This window comes from Enhydra lutris, unplaced genomic scaffold (genome assembly GCF_002288905.1).
Source record: "Enhydra lutris kenyoni isolate GAN:26980312 unplaced genomic scaffold, ASM228890v2 scaffoldscaffold23, whole genome shotgun sequence".
In the NCBI taxonomy this organism is placed as follows: domain Eukaryota; kingdom Metazoa; phylum Chordata; class Mammalia; order Carnivora; family Mustelidae; genus Enhydra; species Enhydra lutris.
The window spans coordinates 1,441,350-1,458,743 of record NW_019154107.1 but is presented as its reverse complement, the minus strand read 5'-3'; the positions used below and the strand labels follow the sequence as shown (position 1 = coordinate 1,458,743).

General features: G+C 46.7%; 2 protein-coding genes across 5 annotated transcripts in view; one reads left to right on the top strand and one right to left on the bottom strand.

The window, feature by feature from the left end:
- LOC111150410 (mitogen-activated protein kinase kinase kinase 15) overlaps nt 1–2,747 on the top strand; it is a 118,079-nt gene extending 115,332 nt beyond the window's left edge. Inside the window, exons 27-30 of the mRNA XM_022507830.1 lie at nt 76–188; nt 1,255–1,364; nt 1,445–1,521; nt 2,044–2,747. Of these exons, the coding sequence (XP_022363538.1) occupies nt 76–188; nt 1,255–1,364; nt 1,445–1,521; nt 2,044–2,143 (400 nt within the window). The 3' untranslated portion in view covers nt 2,144–2,747. The remainder of the gene's footprint in view (nt 1–75; nt 189–1,254; nt 1,365–1,444; nt 1,522–2,043) is intronic.
- Nucleotides 2,748–3,046: 299 nt separating this feature from the next.
- On the bottom strand, nt 3,047–15,159 carry LOC111150409 (pyruvate dehydrogenase E1 alpha 1 subunit). Of its 4 annotated transcripts, none has more exons than XM_022507828.1 (11): nt 14,972–15,159; nt 12,355–12,414; nt 11,752–11,925; nt 10,464–10,590; nt 9,679–9,770; nt 8,690–8,782; nt 7,693–7,848; nt 7,459–7,530; nt 5,256–5,323; nt 3,756–3,864; nt 3,047–3,383 (listed from the first exon to the last, which is right to left on the bottom strand). In XM_022507828.1, exons 1-11 carry the CDS (start codon nt 15,023–15,025, stop codon nt 3,219–3,221), a joined length of 1,170 nt encoding a protein of 389 aa, XP_022363536.1. In that variant the 5' UTR covers nt 15,026–15,159; the 3' UTR covers nt 3,047–3,218. The 4 variants fall into 4 exon arrangements, with proteins under 4 accessions (XP_022363536.1, XP_022363535.1, XP_022363537.1 ...); XM_022507827.1 differs by having other exon boundaries at nt 10,464–10,613; nt 11,754–11,925; nt 14,972–15,150; XM_022507829.1 differs by lacking the exon at nt 8,690–8,782 and having other exon boundaries at nt 14,972–15,150.
- Between the last annotated feature and the right edge of the window lie 2,235 nt (nt 15,160–17,394).

Sequence of the window (17,394 nt, the reverse complement as noted above, 5' to 3'; positions counted from 1 at the left end):
AAGGTTCATCCATTGTTTGAGCTGAACTGAATGGCACTAGGCTCTGAGTAATGGCTTTCTTTTTTTCTCAACCAGACTTTTAGAACACCTAGTTCAGAAAGAAAGAGAGTACCAGAATCTTCTCCGGCAAACCCTAGAGCAGAAAACTCGAGAACTGTATCATCTTCAGTTACAGTTCAGACCTACTGGTAAGTTTTCACTTGCTTGGACTCGTGTGTGAGACCACCTGAAGTGTGGCTAATGTTCTAGTCAACCTTGCCACAGTTACTGCTTTACTAGAGAGTAACTGTATGCTCTGGAATACTCCTCAGTAATAGAAAAACTGGCACATTCAGAAACGTGCGTGAATCACACATGCATTATGCTCCGTGAACGCCGACTGAAAGGGCTACACACCGAGTCCCTCGATACAGAATATGGACGCAATTCTCCGTTCAAGGCAAAATTCGAGGGACAGAAAGCACCACAATGGCAGGGGTGGGGAGGCGCGACGGTAAAAGGCTGCAAGAACTTCTGGGGGCGATGGAAATGTGTCACCCGGATGGTTATAGGACTCCTCGTCGAAGTTCACAGCACTGCATACCTAAAAAGGGTGACTGACTGCAGAAATGAAACCTCAGTAAACCTAATTCATTTCATGCCACTTACGAAAGAGCCGCAGCCAGCCACCTCTTGGGATGTGGGAGGGCGAGCACGGACACCACATCTCCGTACTGAATTCCACGCCCTCATTTGATTTCCAGCGTAGCTAAGGATGGGACTTCTTATAAAAGGCATTTTAAAAACTGGAATAAGCATTTAAAGTAGCACACATAGGAGAGCCTGGGTGGCTCAGTGGTGAAGTGTCTGCCTTTGGCTCAGGTCATGATCCCCGGGTCCTGGGATCGAGCCCCACTTCGGGCTCCCTCTCGGTGGAAAGCCTGCTTCTCCCTCCCCCACTCTCCTTGTGTGTTCCCGCTCTCACTGTCTATGTCAAATAAATAAAATCTTAAAAAAAAAAAAAAGCGGTAGACATAGAGCCTGTCCAGTTCCCAAGTAAGTAACATTACCCTTACCTGTGGTCCCTTTAATCTCTGAACAGTGAATCCAGGAACTGCATGCCGTGGATTAGAGCAGCTCAGACAGGTTTAATTCATAACCTTTCAAATCACGCTTCCGCTGTGTGTAATAGTTTATTCCATTCAACTTGTTACTTTGGAAGAGTTTTACTGTTAAACATTAATATACAACAAAACAAATTTCTCATCATCGCAGATACTACGGAGAACCCAGCATCCCCTCCTGGGTCTCAGGGGCAAAGAACTGATCCAGAGCTCGTAGACTGGTTACAACTGCAAGGAGCAGATGAGAGTACAATAGAGAAGGTAAATGTACGACAAAGAAAACATTCCTGTGCCGTTATTGCAAAGCAGCTTAGCTCTTCTGTATCTGGTGTACGTTACAGATTGTTGAAGAGGGCTATACCCTGTCTGATATTCTTAACGACATCACTAAGGAAGATCTAAGACACCTTCGGCTACGGTAAGAATGGCTTCAAAACACTGTAATAGAAAATGACTTTTTTCCTGTGATTGTGCTTTTAAATCAATAGAAAGCAAAGTGGCGCTCACTTTCCCCACTCAATGAAATTAATTTCCTTTCTTATCTGGGGCTTAGTCAGAAAACCAGCTACCCAACTTCCCCTCTAGCTCTGGAGTTTTGTTCAGGTAAAGCTGGGTACCAGTCAGAGGAACGTGAAACCCCAGAACTCCCGCCTCGCAGCAGTCCTCTGCCCTCCGAGCTCTCCCCAGCCCTTCTTTCCTCAGCCCGCCCTGTACCCGGCCCCCCCTCCCCCGTACATGCCTCTGAGGCCACGTGCCACTCCTACTGGAGCCCAAAGACAAGGGGACAGAGCTCTATTTAAGTCAGGAACACATTTTGGCTATCTAGACAAGTCTCGGATTGTACACTGTAGCTTTTGACACTAAGGGCTCCTACTGGGTGGTGTGGCTCTGAACTTCTCTTTTCTTGAGACTCTAAAGCAGACTCTCGGTTCTTTCCCAGTGGTGGTCTCCTCTGCAGGCTCTGGACAGCAGTCTCCCAGTACCGAAGAAGGGCTCAGCGGTCCCCGGCCTCCCAAGATGAGGCTGAACCAGTTGGCTAGGCCAGGGGACAGAGGGCGCTGAGCGGACATCTTTGTTGTTAAAAAGTTGGTAACATACACATGAATTCCATGGAGTTTACACAAGGAAAACCTCATTATTTAAGAACTTGAAGTTTTAGAGAATTACTGATTTTGGATTGTTTTTTTAAACCTCTTATCAACATGTTTTAAAGGTGAGTAGAACTTTATGTATTGGGAGAACAGTGAGTGAACTCTAATTTTGACATCCCAGAATATTACAGAATTCTGTAAAATTTCCATGTAGCTGTGCTGGAAAACTCCATACACCCTATAGCACTGACTGGAAAGGTGAAGCAGGTGTTTAAAGTAACAGGGTGGGATGGGCTTCACTGTTTTAGACCACAGTTTACTGTAAACGGGCATTGTACCTAAGATAAAATTGATAAGAATATGCCTTGTATTTAATGTTTGATATGAATGTAAATAGAAAACCATTAAGAAAATAGGTTTGTATTTAATGTATAAATGAAGAAAAGTAAATTATTTGGCCTTTGAAATGATCAGGAAGTGGTCTTATTTAAAAATGGTGTCGTTGGGGCACCCAGCTGGCTCGGTCAGTGGGACTCTTGGTCTCTGGGTCATGAGTTCGAGTCCCAAGCTGGGTGTAGAGATAACTTAAAAATAAAATCTTTGAAAAAGTAAAAATGGAGTTGTCCTTCTGCCCCCTGCCTGGAGGTAATAAATAACGTGTTTGAGAGCAGACGGGCGCCGCTGCAAGGTCCACGGCATGCTCCCACGCCCCCCGAGGGTAGGAATGGCTTTAGATTTAGTTGTATATTATTTAGCAGATGCTTTTCAGTTATTAAAAGAAATAGGACCATTGCAAGGAAATAATCTGAAATCTAAAATAACCTTATATAACATTCACACTAAGTACTTAAGTGTGCAGTAGCAGCTTTTAATGCAACACTGTACAGAACACATGCACTTACTACCTTAACCTACATTCTTCTTACGGGGTTTTCTTCCTTAACGAAGTTGAGAACAGAGTCCCTTACAGATGGAGCCCAAGAGCCCCCTGAAGGTGTAGCCATCCGTCACGTGCGCTCGCCCCTTAACTGACGGACTTAAACTTGATCCACTGATTGGCACCCCGAACTTCAAAAGGCGGATCGCTGCTGTAAATGTGATAGCCTAGCTCTTCCAAAGGCGGTTCAGGATCAGCAGTGGCAAACTGGGCAGCATCCTCAATTTCCTTCCTCACTTCAACATCAATTTCCTAAAAATCAGATTATGGTTCAAGAGGCTTTTAAATAACCAGCCGCTTAGGACACCAACTAGTTCTACTCGGAACCTGTTGCTAGTAGGGAACCAGAACCCTTCTAGGCCTGGAAGTACTAACAGTTGCTATTTTTGAAGACGTGTTTATAATGGCAATGATCACAGGAATATTTTGGAGCCCCACTGGGAACACTGATGGATACCTGGAGTCTATTTTTAGGAACACAGAACTGTGCTGCTGGGTCTCAAGGTTAAGCAAATAGGACTGCTTCATATCCTGCTGACACCACAATCCATCCTTTCCCACTGACCGAGGCAGCTCCCCCAGGAACGGCAGCTTTCTGGGTGCAGAAACACTGGTTGAGCCTACCTTTAATTCTTCAACGCTGGCCAGATTGCTGTTCACCATTCTATCCTTGAGCAGCATGATAGGGTCACTCTTACTTCTTACTTCCTGAATCTCTTCTCGGGTACGGTAACTACAAGAAGGCAAACAAGTAGGTCAGAACAGTTGTCTCTGCCACAGAGCTCTCCCCGGGGACATGATGCCATTATGTTCTCAAAATACAAGAACGCTGCCTCTAACATTCTAGTATCTTTCATAGAAAACTCTGCCCTGGCAATTCCTCGGGCTTCTCAGGCATTCTGACAACAGAGCTCAAGCCTGTATCTGCTGCTCTCATCGAGCTGTAGGATATGAAGAAAGTGGTAGAGCTGCATTATGTGCCATTTAGGTGGGTGGCAAGAACTGCAGACTGGAAGGTGACAGAATGCCAAGTAGGAGACACAGGAGCCCAGAGAAGTGGGGCCAGCAAAAACTTGGACAGTAGGTTTTCTAATTCCTGATTCTAGAATACAACTGACCCTTGAACAGAGCGCCAACCCCTGCCATGGACACAGTTGAAAATCTACCACTTTGAGTCCCGAAAAACAACTTACTAATAACAATTAATAGACATCGTGTATGTTACATGTATTATACGCTGTATTCTTAAGCCCGAAGTGTGAGAGAAAATACCGAATAGTAATGTTTTTATTGAAAATCCGTAAGATGGACCCGCGTGGTTCAAACCTGTGTTGTTCAAGGCTCAACTGTACATCCCCGTCCTACATCTCTGAAACCTGTTATTTCAAGTAACACTAAAAGGGAGGACTCTGTTTTCCTGAAAACACCAAGTGTTATTTTTCCACATAAGCTGCTCTTTGTAACACTTTCCCTTTGAACTCCGGTCTACTCCCAGGCTTGACGGGCAGGCTCACTCGGACTAAATCCACTTCTTCTATTTGTCACACTCTGGGACGGCAGCATTACATTCCAGAGTTACTAAGTGCCGAGTTCAACTATCTTCCTAATGTAACCTACTCTGTTTTGACTGATCTATTTCAACATACTGAATGCCCCTTGTTGCCAGGTGGCCTCGCCCCATACCAGCCAGGTTTTCAAATTCTGGCTCTATGGTGGGGTAACGCCTACAAAAGCTACATGCCCTGAAACATATATACTCGACGCCATCAACCTGTTCTGTGCAACGATTTCTCTCTACAATTTCTTAAAGCAACGTCTATCCCCAACGTGGGACTTGAATTCACAAATCCGAGAGTCACGTGCTCTACCCCGAGCTGGACTGGTGCCCCTCTCTGCAGTTTACTGCTGCTCATGTCAACATGTGCAGATTACATATTCTAGGGATTTTCAGAATGCTTCCAGGGAAAGAGTCGAACAACTACTCAACACCAACTACTTCACTGCATGAAGCCCCCTGGTATCTGGCTTCCAAAGCGAATGTTGAAATGCTTTGCTTTTTCATCTGAGTAGCACCGTGCGAGGCCCACCCACTCGGGACCCCACACTGATTTCCCATGACCATACCTGACGCCAGGGTCGCTCATGCTGTGTCCGTGGTAACGGTAGGTCTGTAGCTCCATCAGTATGGGCCCCTAAAACAGAACCCAGTGGAGACTGAGACAATGGGCACAGCACATCCTTCCAGAGTCAAAGATGTTCTCTTATCAGATTCTCTATCAGTTGGCTGAGTTGCCAAGAACTTCCTCTTAGCTAATACCTATGTATTCCATGTTTCATCCTTCTCATTAAGAATCAAAAAGGGTGGGGCGCCTGGGTGGCTCAGTGGGTTAAGCCTCTGCCTTCGGCTCAGGTCATGATCTCAGGGTCCTGGGATCGAGCCCCGCATCGGGCTCTCTGCTCAGCGGGAAGCCTGCTTCCCCACTCCCTCTGCCTGCCTCTCTGCCTACTTGTGATCTCTGTCAAGTAAATAAACAAAATCTTTAAAAAAAAAATCAAAAAAGCATCCAGCATGTTACAGAGCTCACTGACATTAAATTTTCCTCAGCATTGCCTCTGATAAATAATAATCCTATAAAACAGCTGAGATTTAATACAGAAAAACCTATTAGAAAGCAGGTATGTCACCAAGGGAGGGCATAGTTTTTATCTTCAGGATCAATAAAACTACTTTTTCCCCCTCAGTCAGAGGAAATGATCTACAAGCATTTGGAGCCTTTTTAAAAAGCTAGAGAAAAATACTAACACAATCTCGCAGAATACGCCTAAAAGCAAACCTCTAAGCGTGCTGGAAAGTGCAGAACAGGCGAACTAAAGCTAGGTTGGGTATGTCAATCTCCACCTCATGTTCCCTCGGAGAGGCCGACACCCCAACCTCCGCACAGGTCTGGCTAGCGTGTGACAAAGTTGATTCTCACTGACAACATCTGGGTAGCAGCCCTGTGATGCTGCCGGCCAGCCCGACCACCAAGACCGCGTCCTCTGGTTATACCACCCCCGTCTTCCAGAAGACATCTTTGAACACTGAGGGGAGAAGGGAGATCTAGGATCCCTGGGGCAGTCTGGTGTAGTAGTTGAGGGACGGGGAGGCCCTGCTCTCAGTCCACGCGCCTGGGATCCAAACCAGGCTGTCACATATAGTAGCTTTGTACCCTTAACTGCTCTGTGCCTTAGGTTACTCTTTTACAGGCAAGGGGACCTAACTCAAGGACTGTGCTGACTGACACAGAAGTGCTTACTGCGTCGTCTGACACCTGTCAATCCCTCACTGTTCCCTCTTTTTCTGTTCTCTGTCATCCAGGAGGTACTGGAAAACAGAGAGGGTTGGGCTTAAAGGGGTTTTGAAACGCTCCCCTAATTCCAAAATCAGGCTGTGAATGAACACAGAAATAAATTTATAATAATAAACCAGTGATCGTGTTTCCACGTACGTCTGTACCCTGCACGTTCTTTCAGGAACTGGGGAGGACGGGAATGATACTCACTGCCCAAGCCCCAGCCCTCTAGTCTGGGGAGTCCCAGTGTAGATTCCTGAGCCCAGTGCCACTCCGACATACTCACTTTCATTCCGTTCTCCTTGCACGCAGCCCCTCTCCATCTCCCTTCCTCCTCCACCCCCCACTCCCCACATGCATCACTGCTAGCCCAGTCTTACCACACGGGGCATGTCTCGGAAAGGTAAACCCCAGGGACGTGCTTCCTAGGCTGTGAACGCCAACTGAACACCCTCCCACTAGCTCTGATGGTACCTGAGCCAACTTCACTGCGTCCTCTCCCTCCACTACTTTACCTGAAAGGTCAAGATTCTCAGGACCGAAAAAACAAGACTAAGATGACACACTTTAACCCTCATATTTAACTTAAGGAAGACAAGCTTACACTGAACGCTTCTCATCCAAGCAAAGTTCTGTACTTACTAAGCGCTGTGAGGGTCGCCAATCTGCTCAGTCAAGGGGCTTATGATTAATGGGGAGGAGGAGTGGAGGGCGGAGGCACAGAATTAAACCACAAGGCATGATGCTGAAGGAGCGCTCAAAGGAGAGAGCCACGCCAAATGCGGGCATCGAGGGATGCTTCCCAAGAGGTGAGCTACCAAGACCATGGTGTTTACAAAGGGACCCGATTCACTGGCCTCTGCTTCTACCTTATACACACCTCAATTGCCAGCCACCCCTGATGAGCTGTAAGAGACACACGGGAGGCATTCTTTTAATTTTAAGGTAAATGTCAACAGAAATCTCTGACCCGGAGGCCTAAGAGAAAGTCTTACCTTTCCAGATCTACAGTAGGCAGCTGCAAACCTTGTTGCCTCCCGGACACACAAGATGTCCATTCCATCTACCTGTTCAGACACAGGAAAGGGCAAAGCATAAACCAAATGCATCAGACCATTTTCACTTTACAGGACCCATCCATGCGCTGAGAACAGAGAACTCTGCGATCTGTCTGAGGCGGTCAAGGACCCACAAAGGGGTTGCCCCGGCCTCACACCAGGTGTGCTCACCCTCAGCCCAGGGATGAAGTCGCCTCTCTTGTAGTAGTCTGTGCTGGCCGCTGCTCTCTCAACAGATGTTCCCATTCCATAGCGGTTATTCTCACAGATGAAAACACATGGTAGTTTCCACAAAGCTGCCATGTTGTAAGCTTCAAATATCTGACCCTGGAAGTGTGGATAAGAAGTTCAAGTGGCTTTATCTGGCTATTTTTCTCTAGACTACTACGTCATCCCCAACAGCCGCTGCTCTCCCTAGCATGAAAGCTTTCCCAAAAAATGGAGAGCTTCTCCTTCCACAACAGAGCTTTTAAGGCAAAGGAGTGTGTGTGTGTGATGGGGGGGTGGGGAAGACACGACAAGCATCATCTCTTTTTGCAAACAAAGTGGCAAACCAAACACCACCACTTGTTTTGGTGGGGCCAAGGCAGTGGTACAGAATACGTTAGGAAGAGACCAACATGTAAAACTTCGTGGCTACCTCCTGCTATGCTTTACTATAAATGGGTGACAGAGCGAGCCGCTGTCTGAGAACCCGCCTTCGGAGCAGGGCCTCAGTGTTGTCCATGGCCTGGTGAGGACTCAGAGCATCACAGGAAAAGTACGAGCCAAGGCTCAGAAACCACGAGAGGAGTCTGACGATGCCACGGCATCCAAGAGAGGTCTGCACGTTACAGGACTGGCATAACAGCTAGTCTGCCCTGGATGAAGATGTAAAAAGGTCCTTCACCCGCAGAGTGTTTGTGAAGCCCTGAGGCGGAGGCAGAGGAGAGCGCCTCCGTGGGGTGCTGGCACGAAGCGCTTGTGCCACACGCCAACAAAGGAAACCTGTAATGCAGCCATAAAAACCTGTAATGGGGCCATAAACCCCACTTCCGGCCTGCCCTGAACGGCTACTTCAACTGCGAAGCAACAGACTCCTTGTCCACCCATGGAACTAGAACTACGCAACAGTTTGGAAACAAAACTACAAGGGTTACTACTGCCAAGTCAAGAGACACGTACTCACCTGATTAGCAGCACCGTCACCATATAAAGTCAGACAGACCTCATCCTTTCCGTTATACTTACAGGCCAGAGCAATCCCCGCTCCCAAGGGCACCTAGTATTGAGGACAACCAAGAAAAGAACCACAGACATCCATGAGAGGAGAAAGTAATGCTCCGAATTTTAAGCCCTGGCCGGAATTTAAGAGATGACACTGTCGGCACAAACCCCCCCACTCTCCCTCCCCCCACTACCCTGCCGCCGGTGCTGCAATCGAACGGTACAGCAACATGAATAATTCTACCTTAACCATCAAACAATAACACTTCTATAAAGATTCAACTACTGAAGAGCCAAAGTACGAAACCTAGGTCTTTTTTTTTTTAACATACAGCAGCAGCACATTACAAAGGCAAACAATTTTATAATTTTACGCCATTCTTCATTTCCTTGCATTTTTTTTTAATTCTAGTTAACACATAGCGTTACTGCTGGTTCCAGGAGAATTTAGTGATTCGTCACTCACACATCACATCCAGGCGGTAACTTCATTATTCAGTAACTGAGGAGAACAAAGAGGACGGACTGTGTGGCCACAAAAGCTGGACTGATTACTGCCATGGCCCCTAAGATCCTGATCGCCTGCCTTTCCTCCTCAGATACCTGCACCCACAGTCTATAGCAGGGGGAGGAAGGGCTAAGTGGATGTAACAAAGCAATTAATGTGCTTAAATATAAACGAAAAGGTGACAGGATAGGCCGCTGCTAGGGGTTCTTGCTTATGTATAAAACGTTAAAAATTACCTAAAAAGAAGAATTTTAAATCACTGTCCAAATCTATTATTAACTCATCAAATGGTAAGCTCTGAATCAACAGGTCCTTTAAAATACACCCAGCACCCAAAGTACTAAAATACGTGAAAGGGAAGCTCTCCCAGGTAGGACATGTTAAGACATGGTCCAGGGCCAAATCTAGGAAAGCGGGCAATCCTCGTCCTCCGCGCGGATCACCTGAGCTCCGACGATGCCGTTGCCTCCGTAGAAGTTCTTGGCGTACATGTGCATCGATCCTCCTTTCCCTTTAGCACAGCCTCCTCTTCGTCCTACAAATGGCAGCACGTGCACATACACATCAACGCAAATATACAAGGGAAAACCACACCCCAAGTATTTACTTAAGAGGCTCAACCGCTGGAACTCACAGGCTAATTCAATTCTATAAGCACCCTTCCCTCTATGCAAACACAGATTCCACCCTTATGTCCTGGTCCTTTCAGGAAGGTCGATCCAGTCCCATGTCCTTGAGTTTTCCAGCTCGCTAACCACTGAGTTTCCTTTAGATGGTAGCATCGCGGTACCCTGGACTTTTTTTTTTTTTGCCAGCTATATCTTCCGAGTTCTCCCGCACTGGTACACTGAACAGTTCAAGAGTCAAGGGGGGGTAACAAAGGGAATAGTAAAAAGATTCCTAGAATTTAAACTGCATACAATGGAATGCTCCTACTCTCAGTTTTCTTTCTATGACTGCTAATTTCTCCTGGTGTGCTTGAGTGACAAACAGTATTCTAATTTTATAAAGCTAACGTTTTTAGACTTACTAAACGTTCACCTGAGGGGCCAGGTGACCTCAAAAATAGTTTGCTAAAAAGCACAACAGATATATCAGAGCCCCACAAGGGAGAGCGGCTTTTATTTCATACTCAAAAAGGTTTTAACGTTAAGCTGTAACAGCATCTTAATATGAGAAATCTGCACTTACTTCACTAATTCCCCCTTTTTGAATATCAATAGCAAACCTGTAAGCTCTGTGAGAATTTCTCGGACAGAAAGCCCACGAGTGAAGGTAAAGCCATGAGCCCGATAGGCTGTGATGAGATGGTCTGTAGGATTTATGCCGGCCTCCAGGCCCACACAACAAGCTTCCTGCGTTAAAGGAAGAAGCAGTTAATGAGTCAGTAACATACACATTTCTAGATAAAAATCCCTAGCCTATTATGAAAATTTGGCCCAGTAGAACTCTTAATAACCAAAACAGGAGCTCCATTTTTTTTTTAAAGATTTTTAAATTTGACAGATCACAAGTAGGCAGAGAAGCAGGCGGGGCGGGGTGGAGGGCGGGGAGCAGGCTCCCCGCTGAGCAGAGAGCCAGACACGGGGCTCCATCCCAAGACTCCGAGACCACAACCCGAGCCGAAGGCAGAGGCCTTAACCCACTGAGCCATCCAGGCACCCCAGGAGCTCCATTTTTCATCAGAAACAGAACAGAGTGAAAAGTTAAGCCAGAAGCTACCATCTGGAAATCCACAGATTTACTGTTTCAAGCCGGTACAGTGATTTGGAAAAAAATTCCTGAATAAGATGTCAACAATACTGGGAGAATTTCATATGAAAATTGAAACTGGAGCGCCTGGGTGGCTCAGTGGGTTAAGCCTCTGCCTTCTGCTCAGGTCATGATCTCAGGGTCCTGGGATCCAGCCCTGCATTGGGCTCTCTGCTCAGCAGGGAGGCTGCTTCCCACCCCACCCCTGCTGCCTGCCTCTCTGCCTACCTGTGAGCACTCTGTCAAATAAATAAAATCTTTTAAAAATAAAGAAAAATAAATAAAATTGAAACTTCTGTTATCTCTTGAAGAACCAAAACCAGGAAGCATTAACCCCAGATTTCCATATGACACCAACTGGCTAGAAGTAAGTGATGGTGTCTCCGGGTGGGCGGGGCCTGCCCACTCCAGTCCACCAGCAGTCCCACCTTCTTCACTAATTTATTCCACCCAGCTCGTCCCCACAGGCATTTGAATTTGTAACCCTTGGCCTAAACCAGAAAAACAAAACACAAAGGGAAAACCCTCTCGCCCACAAGTATATGCCCTATAGGTGATCATAAAGCCATCAAGGCGCTGGACACCAGCAGCGGGATGTGTGTGTGATTTCCTCAGCATGAGCTTCGGAGCCGGCCTCGCAAGCTCGTCTGTGTTCTGACAGGCTGGCCTCAAATCCTTCAGATGCGTAAGGCGGGGTGAAGAACTACAAACCATACTTAAAACTCCTACATCTAACATGGTTTTACTACAAAACCACCACTCACCTGACCATCACACAAGTGACAGAAACCACGAATAATCTTCTGCTTGTACAGCTGATCTGCCTTTAACTCCATCCGGCGGACCGTCTGCATCATCCTGTAGTACTTGAGCCCGTCCTCCCTGGTGAGCACTGTGGTGACAGGAGGGCCCTCCTCCAGCCGGTGAAGATCGCATTTCTGAAATGGAATCAGTTAACTTCCAGTTACTACAATGTAAACAAGGACAACCCACTGTAAGATCTATTATCTCACTGCGATAATATTTAACTCAAAAACCAGCAGAGGAGCACAAAAGAAATGCCGCTCATTGCTTCTGACTTCTTAAATCATAAAGCTCATTCTGCAAGAGGATCGAGTTTAGAGGAAAGAAATCGAAGATGACTCCCCCCGCCCCAATCCATGGGAGTCAAATGAGTTATAGAGGCTGAAAGACAAACTTCCAAAGAAACTTTTTTTTTCTAAGATTTTATTTATTTGAAAGCGAGCACAAAGAGGAGCAGCAGCAGCAGGAAAGGAAGAAAGCAGACTCTCCACTGAGCAGAAAGCCTGACGCAGGCCTTGTGGACCTGTGGAAAAATTACTAACGCAAAGCAAAACACCTCTTACCTTAATTTCAAATGTAGCATCATTTGCAAAATTACGGGAGGCCACGAGCACTCTGCTTGCCTTGAAAGACCAAAATATACAAATATATCAGCACTTTTTATTGTCAGGTATTTTTGAAAGTCATTATTATTATTTATCAGTTATCAGGATGCAGTCCTGGATTTTTCATAAGCCCCAACATATTCACGAGTGTATCCTCCACTCTCTTTACTTTGTTGGGATCTTGCCTTTAAAATGAATCCATGCTCTGGCCAATGAAACATGATCACACCCACTTCAGAAGTTAACAGTAGAAAGAGAAAGGAGGCAAAAATCAAACCCATCCACTTGGCCATTTTGTTTCTAAAGAAATTACAGTGAAAACAGAATGAAGTTAATGGCCAAACTGAAGAGACTAGATAACCTGTGGGCTTTGTTTATTTCTGCTATTTGCAGGCATAACCAGACAATGAACAAGCCAAAACTTTACTTTCAGAATGATTCTTCATATAAAACTATGACCCAATTCCCATTTCAGGTAAACCACTATCCTATGATTTGGCTCCACAACAAACATATTTTAAACCATTCAAAGTATGAGATACAAGCCTCAGGAGGGAGAGATGTTCTCTGCAATCAGCGTTCCATTCTTGCCGTTTGCGTGGCTGTTAGTGCTTGGGTGGTAAAAAGGGGGGAAATGTTTCCTTTCGACTTTTTCAACTGAATATATCTGCTCACAACAGAAGTACTCTACGTGATGGCTAAGGTCCAGATTAGACCACACACATTTAAGCAATTACTATTACTGTATTATTTTAGCCACATTCTGCCACATTTTCAAACACTGATATGTAAATTGACATGACTTCTTTCCATGGAGACCTGAAGCACATTCTTCACATCCCACAAAAAGTACAACTGAAGTTGTAGTCCACTCTTGCTTTTATCCAGTTAACAAATTAGTGTAACTCAAAATTCATTTCTATTTGATTTGGGTGGTATTATATGACTTTTGAAGAGGCCAAAGTTTTACTGCGATGAAGTGCAATTTGCATTTCACGCCAATGCACTGCTGGAAGAATGGAAAACACAAGCAAGAGTATGTAGAGCAGCCGAGCAAATGAGCCTCTGGTATTAATGACTTCTCTCTGTTCCCAGGGACACAAGGTGACAGTAATTTGAAAACGCACACACCAGTTTTTCTTTTCCTGTAGAACACCACCACTTCTATCGAAGTTTTTCTTTTCTACTGCAGCCCTTTAAAATTAACCTGATTCAGAACTAAGACGCTCACATAAAGTTGAAAACGTGTTTCCATTACTTACATTCAACTAAAAAGTGAAGATGTGAAGATTAAATAGCCTAGAGCCTGGCACACATTAAGAGCTCAAGAAAGGCTGGATGTATCTTGTGATATACAGAAATAAAACTGAAATGCGCTTATCTTTCAGATGGATCTAGTTGCAATTAAATGCTAGTAAGGGATGAACCAAATTGTGTTTTGTAGTTATTTCAGTCAAAGGGGTTTCCAGAAGAGTATACTTCCTACTTTTCAATGATCTCTGCGCATTCTAGGCAGAACTGCCCCCAAACCCTGCGAGTCGCTAGAACTTGAAGCGCAAGTCAAGCTTGGCTGCTAGGTGTACCCAGTAATACTACCTCCCCACACCAAGAGATCAAAATGCTTGAAGGCATTAGGCGCACCTAAAAGCTAGAGCCATAAATAGTGCTAACCTTCCACCCTCCCAAGCAGCACTGCTGTTTTCTTTAGCTACTTTTACCCTAAGCGTCTGTGTTTAAGGAGGAGGGCGGTTTCCTCTAGGTTCTGCCTGACTGGTCTTGAAGTGACTGCCAAGAAAAACCCAACGTTGAGGAACGAGGGGGAGGTGGTTTCTAGGGAGCATGACCCGGACTTAACCCTCCAGAGCTGGGGGCAGGTGTTCCACAAATGTATACCCAACGGGGCACCGAAATACCACTGAACACAGATGGACCTGGCACTATTTGGAAAGGTTAACGTACGCGTCACGCGTTTCAGCTTCACGACAACCCCAGGAGATGAATACTCGTAGTATCTCCTCTTCAGAGAGAAGGAAACCGAGCACGGGAGATTTAAAACAAAAACAAAAACCCGCCCAAGGTTACAGGGCTCGTAAATGGTGAGGCAGGTGTTTGAACGCGACTGGTCTCGGGATTTCACGCTCTTAACATACTACACGGCCTCTCAATCAAGAAGAATGTAATTAGGAAGATTTAAAATGAGTGGGAAGGATCAACTGGATACTCAGGGATGCCCAAGGCCCCCTTTTCTATCCGCAATAAAAGAACAAATACTTCTGGAGCACACCTACTTTAGCCGGTGCCGGAAGCCGCGGCTGACCTCCCCGCGGACCTCGTAGAGCTCCCCTCCCCCACTTCGCTGCCGAAGGGCCGGGCAGCCGCTCGTCCCGGGGCCGGGAGCGGACTGCCAGGCGCGAAGGCAAAACAAAAGGCCCGTGGCCCGCCGGCCGCTCCGCAGCGCCGTCGGCGGCGCCACACCCCGCGCCCCCAGACCCGGGCCGTCCTCCTGCGTCCTCCGGGATCCGGCCCCGCCTCGGCCCCGCCAGCGCCCTACCCCGGGCCGCCCACGCTGCCTCACCGGCTTCTGGGCGACGCCCAACACGCGAGAGACAGCGGCGAGCATCTTCCTCATGGATGGCCGGCAGTGGCGGCGGCAGTGGCGGCGGCAGTGGCGGCGGCGGCAGCGACTCAAGCAGCGGGACCCCCAAATCTCCAAGTCTCCTTCAAGCGCCCTGAGCGGACGCCACGCCTAAACCGGAGCACGACGAGACGCACGGAAACACGTCATGCGCCGCGCCGGGCCGCAGGCCAACCAGGAGGGTTCCTAGGGTGTGCCCCGCCCACCAAAAAGGCCCGCGGCAGCTCAGTGGGTGTCGGCGCCAGAGAGGGAGGGGCCTGGGAGCTCCTTCCGTCACCACGCCGCGGAAGGGTGAGGATGCGTAACGCGTCGGCCTGGGAAAGTGAAGCCCCGCCTTCAGGGCCCCGCGGGAAAATGGCCTTTTCCTTGGGTTTAGCGACCTACGGTGCTCCCAGACCTGCCGGTGCTGCACTTTTGCAGCTTTCGCTCAGGGCACGGGATGGTGAAGATTTACGGCATGGTCGGAGCCAAAAGACAGAACATCTGGTTTCTGTAAATGGTTCTGCTGCTAACTTGTTTTAAAGAGATCATGTAACCGTTGTAAAATGCCGTCCTGTCTACCTGAGCTACGATCTAACAACCGGTTCCCCAGGTAAATTTTGAGAGATCACTGGAAAAAGCCTTTAGCTCTAGTTATTGGTTCACAAGCTCAACGTGAGTTAACAGCATAACACATCTGATAATAAAAGCATACGCCAAGAAACAAGCACAAAAAACAACTCTAGGTGCTATTCAGTGAGTTCCCAGGTCAAAAGGCTGGTTGTGGGCTACTGGGATTTCACCTGGGGTACGGTGTTCAGATTTGAGCTCCCCATTTAAGGGGTACAGTGTCAAAAATGGGTGGAATCCAGGGGACTGGTCAGAAGGGTGAGAGGCTGAAATTATAATTTGTGAAGAATGATTAAAAGAGGGGAAAAGCCAGATTAACTTGGGAGTGGGCTAGGTTGTGTTTTGTTAACATAATGAACATTGACCTTCATATTTCAGTCACTCCAAGAACTTGAAATGACTCAAGTCACCTTGTTTGCACTACAGGTCCCTCGGAGCTTGGTTGGGGCTCTGCCCCATGTCATCTTCCCTCTGGCACTCAGAGAGATGCAACAGCCTCTCTCAGGAGCTTAGCACGGTGTAGGGCAAGGAGATCATTTCAGCTGGCTCTCAAAGCTTCTACCCAGAAGTGATACATGTCTTCTCAATTTCCGTAAACCAGAGCTAGTCACCCAACCATATCTGAATTCAACAGAGTGAGGTATATATAATCCTTCGGTCAGGAAGAAACCCAGAAAAAAGGAAACAGTAAAACTGTAGAGAACTGGATACATCTTTGCACATTTTCATGCCAGCCATGTTCCATGAGAAAGAGCTATTGTGTGCGTGTGTGTGAATAAAAGGATTTCAGTTCAGTATAACAATGAATTTCCTAACAATAACAATTGTCCCATGAGATGATTCCCTACTGGTGTCACCAAAAGTATTCAAATCCAAAGTTCAAAGCATGACCAGTTGTCAGAATGGTTAGAAGAAGGAATCTGACACTGGCAGGAGCGTCAACTGAGAGACCTTGTTGATTCCTCCCACCTCCATGACTAGGTGACCGTGAGAAGAGCACTCTTCAAAGGAGTGACCAGGGCCATTAAAAGGTAGGGATGGAAGTGAGATGCTGCTGCAGATTGAATGTGAAGGGTGAAGGAAAAGGAAGGCAAAGGGTCAGAGGTCAGATGCCTGGGTCACAAGTAGCAGCTGGCCTGGATGGTTTGGGACATGTTGGCCTGGAGGTGGCAGTGGAACCCTTATCCGTACATGTACCCCAGGAAGTTGGAGTTGTAAATCTGGAACATATGGCTAGAAACAGGAAACTGGGAGTTACTTGCACAGGGGTGATACTGATTTGTGTGTCCAAGAACAATGCAGGACATGGGGACATAAACAAAGTCATTCATTCATTTAACCCATTTGTTGAGAACTGATTGTGTGTTAGGTACTGTTGGAGGCACTGGGGATACAGCAAGGAACAAGTAGAATATAGGCTGTGTCTCACAGAGCTAATAATCTAATGGGGGTAATTAACAAGTGCACATAAATATTATACAAACATATAATACCAACAATACATGGTGTGAAGGAAAATTAAACAGGGTGAGGGGATAGAGAATAAAGAGGAGGGTCAGAAAGGCTCCTCTGAGGAGGGGACATGTGAGCAGAGACCTGAATGCAATCAGGAAGCAAACTGCCAAAATCCCAAGGAGAGCTTTTCACACAAAGGGAACGACCAATACAAATGCCCTGAGGTGGAAAGAAATTTTGTACATCAGAAGAATAGCAAAAAGACCAAGAGCCTTGGTGGCAAAAAGCAGGCAGAGGGC

What these genes read in the sequence shown, in the direction of transcription:
- LOC111150409 (XM_022507826.1), bottom strand. Translation starts at nt 15,025, where the DNA reads ATGAGGAAGATGCTCGCCGCTGTCTCTCGCGTGTTGGGCGTCGCCCAG. An exon ending in TGGGCGTCGCCCAGAAGCCG is followed by an intron (nt 12,415 to 14,971) that starts GTGAGGCAGCGT and finishes TGGTCTTTCAAG; the next exon opens with GCAAGCAGAGTGCTCGTGGC. An exon ending in GTCACTTGTGTGATGGTCAG is followed by an intron (nt 10,591 to 11,751) that starts GTGAGTGGTGGT and finishes CCTTTAACGCAG; the next exon opens with GAAGCTTGTTGTGTGGGCCT.